Raw genomic sequence first — 4,259 nt, forward strand, 5'->3', positions numbered from 1 at the left:
GAAAAACTTTTGAATGTAAAGAATGTGGGAAGGACTTTTTAAGTGCCTATCAACTCACTGTGCATCAGAGATTTCATACTGGTGAGAAACCTTATGAATGTAAGGAATGTGGGAAGACCTTTAGTTGGGGATCAAGCCTTGTTAAACATGAGAGAATTCATACTGGTGAGAAACCCTATGAATGTAAAGAATGTGGGAAGGCCTTTAGTCGTGGCTATCATCTTACTCAACATCAGAAAATTCATATTGGTGTGAAATCTTATGAATGTAAAGAATGTGGGAAGGCCTTTTTTTGGGGCTCAAGCCTTGCTAAACATGAGATAATTCATACAGGTGAGAAACCTTATAAATGTAAAGAATGTGGGAAGGCCTTCAGTCGTGGCTATCAACTTACTCAGCATCATAAAATCCATACTGGTAAGAAACCTTATGTATGTAAAATTTGTGGAAGGGGTTTTTGTTGGGGCTATCAACTTACTCGACATCAGATATTTCATACTGGCAAGAAACCCTACGAATGTAAGGAATGTGGGAAGACCTTTAATTGTGGCTCTAGTCTGGTTCAACATGAGAGAATCCATACTGGTGAGAAACCCTATGAATGTAAAGAATGTGGAAAGGCCTTTAGTCGTGGCTATCACCTTACTCAACATCAGAAAATCCATACTGGTGAAAAACCTTTTGAATGTAAGGAATGTGGGAAGGCTTTCAGTTGGGGTTCAAGCCTCGTTAAACACGAGAGAGTTCATTCTGGTGAGAAATCTTATGAATGTAAAGAATGTGGAAAAACCTTTGGTAGTGGCTATCAACTTACTCGACATCAGATATTTCATACTGGTGAGAAACCCTATAAATGTAAGGCATGTGGGAAGGCCTTTAATTGTGGCTCAAGTCTGGTTCAACATGAGAGAATCCATACTGGTGAGAAACCCTATGAATGTAAAGAATGTGGAAAGACCTTTAGTCGTGGCTATCACCTTACTCAACATCAGAAAATCCATACTGGTGAGAAACCTTTTAAATGTAAGGAATGTGGGAAGGCCTTTAGTTGGGGTTCAAGCCTTGTTAAACATGAGAGAGTTCATACTGGTGAGAAATACTATGAATGTAGAGACTGTGGGAAGGTCTTCAATAGTGACTATCAACTTAGTGTTCATCAGAGATTTCATACTGGTGAGAAACCTTATCAATGTAAGGAATTTGGGAAGACCTTTACCTGTGGCATAAGCCATGTTCAACATGAGAGAATTAGTAATAATGATAAACCCTACAAATACAAAGAGTATGGGGAAGCCTTTATATGGACAGCCTATTCAAATGGGGCAGTTGATGCTGGTGAAACTTTATGACTGAAGAAATGTGAAAGAATGTGTTTGTGTATGTGTATAGACAACTTACTTAATGTGAGAAGTCTTACTCTTGAGAAACCTTTTGAATGTAGGGAATGTGAAAAACCCTAAACTGTATGGATAACTGATAGCAGAAAATTCATATTAGTGAGGAATATTTTGAAAATGAGGACTATGAAAAGGCCTTTCGACTTCTGTATGATCTTGAACATCTATACTGATGTGAAACCATTTAAATGTAGGAAATGTGTAAAGATCTTTAATTCATAATACAAAGTCTCATAAGCGTTGGAAAAATTATGCTCATCAGAAACTGTTAAAGGGATTTGGGAAGATTTTAAATTTAGTTTGGTTCTTGCATATCAGAGAATTCATACTGCTGTGAAATCCTGTGAATTTAAGGAGTATGGGAAGACTTGTAATCATGGTAAACATCTTAAAATACATCAGGGAATTCATCCTAATGAGAAGCCATTTGAATTAGAATTGTAGGAAGGCCTTTATACAAGTGCTACTCCAGCTATTGTCCAGAGACGTTCTGCCAGTCTATAAAATCATTGCCTGTCAATCATGAGATAAATGCAGAAAGTGAGAGTAAATGTTTGGAAACTTTCATAGAAATTTGATATTGCCATAACATTATATTTTACAAAAGTATCAGTCAATGAATGATTGGAAATTAAAAATGAAAAGTTTGTCCTTCCCTCTCTAAGTTGAGAGACAACATTCATACTTTAAAACAGGAGACAAGTTACAAAGTAACTTAATTAGAATAAGAATTCTTCACTCGTCAGACAATGATTAGAGTAGCAGAATACTTAATACTTCATAAGATATGTATGATGTATACTTCATCAGACTTTGGTAAATCTGAATAAGGAAAAGTCAAGAAAGTTGGCAACATTGTAGAATCATTAATAAGAAAAGATATAATTAGAGATATGGAGTTTTTTTATTTAAGGCAACACAATCTATTTAAACATATTTGGATCAATAAGCAAAGGAAAAGACTAAAAAAAATTGCTCCAAGATCTCTTTTTTAGAAACAATAGTTGGAAATTGTCATCTTCTTAGGTATCAATTTCAAGAGGAAAAAAAATTTTTTTTACTATCTCATCTGGATAACATATATATCTAGTAACAAAACTAAATGGAGATAGCCTCTAAAAAGCAAAAGCTAGATTAATTGAATTTCCGTGCATGCCTGTTCAGTTGCTTGTCATGTCTGACTCTTTGTGAACTCATGGACTATAGCCCGACAGGCTCCTCTGTCCATGGAGATTCTCCAGGCAAGAATACTGGAATGGGTTGCCATGCCCTCCTCCAGGGGAACTTCCTGACCCAGGTAAATGCACAATTTTTAATTAAAATGCCAGTAAGCAGAATCCAGATGTAAGATTGCACAATAGAAAATAATTTTTATGAAATTATATGAAATAATTTAATAGAGATAAAAATATCCAAGCCCCAAATTTTCTGGTTTAAATGGAAATATAGGCTAACTGACAAAAAAAAAAAAAAAGAATCAGTATAAGTTTAATTCATTCTGATAGTTCATCTTAGATTTGTGTGACTTTTAGAGTAGGAAATTACATGCAATGACTTAATTCTAAGAAGAATTTAATATTTGTAAATCAGAATGCATCTCAAAATTGGTGACTTTTCATTTTCATCTGGGTGGCTGTTATGATTTAGTGCCGACATGAAAGTATATTAGTTATGATGAAATAAAAGAATGTTTATATACTCAGAATTTGACCCTTTAAAAATGACTGATTTCCAAAAAATCAGTTACATAAGAACTGGACTGACAAATGTCTGTGGTTTATCTTGGTCATTGTTTTAATCTGCACCTCACTTCTCTGTCCATTTTTGCAGATAGGCCATCCATGGTATCTCTGTTCAGTCGTTTATGGTCTAGTGGTTGACAGCATTATTCTGCATAATTGTAATAATCAAATGTAATACAAAGCAGAATACTTTGAGTGTTTTAATAGAATATATCATCACCAGTTAGTATTTTACTCCTCCTGGGTACCATATTTACATGTTAACTAGGCGATATGGCGATAGCACCTTATCCTACCATTTCTGAATAGGTCTCAGAAGTCACCAGTGCTTAATAGTACTTGAGGAACAAAGGAAATTAATTCTCTGATTAAAGAAGCTTATGAAGCAGCATCTTCTAAAATACCCTCTTAAAAAAAATAAAATACCCTCTTAAGGAACTACCTAAAGTACCTTATCAGCTTATCAAAAGACTAGAGTAGTGAAGAAAATTGTTCAACTGTGTTTAAGTTGGCGTATCTCAAACTTCATTATGGAAATACTAATTCTCATGACTTATATAACATCTTGAGAGTGTGAAACTGCATTGGGAGGTGCAACCATAACTAAAAGAGACGATAAAGTTGGAAATTTCAGTCACCAAGTCTGATTATTTAGCTATGACAGGATGACAGTATCGTACTCTCAGTTGCCTTCTAATGTTTTCTCTTATGAGTAAATATCTTTGTTGTGTCTAAGTAGGCATGGCTCCTGAGTTTTATCAAATGCCATTTTATCATCTCTTCCTGCAGTTGTATTTAATTTGTTATACTGTGATAATTATTTATACTGACAGACTCTTTGACTTCTTCCTGTTTCTGGTATACTCAGGTTAGCCATTGGTGTGCGTGTGTGTCTGTGTGTGTGTGTTTTGGATGCACTACTTGATTTCACTTTCTACTATTTAGAATTTTTACATCTTGTGAGTGAGACTATCTGATGATTTTCTTTTAGAATATATTTTTTGTTTTTGTATTGCGATTACCTCTTCTTTAAAATTGCATGACTGTATTGGATTGTTTTGTTTTGAATTGGAGGTCCTTAATCATTTTTCTGACTCTTTGCAACCCCGTGGACTGTAGT

At 34.6% G+C, this 4,259-nt stretch overlaps 1 protein-coding gene across 1 annotated transcript in view; it reads left to right on the forward strand.

The window, feature by feature from the left end:
* ZNF283 (zinc finger protein 283) overlaps positions 1–4,259 on the forward strand; it is a 16,233-nt gene extending 11,974 nt beyond the window's left edge. Inside the window, exon 6 of the mRNA XM_010852559.1 lies at positions 1–4,259. This exon is cut by the window's left edge and continues 7 nt beyond it. Coding sequence (XP_010850861.1) covers positions 1–1,349 — 1,349 coding nt within the window. The 3' untranslated portion in view covers positions 1,350–4,259.

This window comes from Bison bison, unplaced genomic scaffold (genome assembly GCF_000754665.1).
Source record: "Bison bison bison isolate TAMUID 2011002044 unplaced genomic scaffold, Bison_UMD1.0 scf7180017864313, whole genome shotgun sequence".
Taxonomy (NCBI): Eukaryota; Metazoa; Chordata; class Mammalia; order Artiodactyla; family Bovidae; genus Bison; species Bison bison.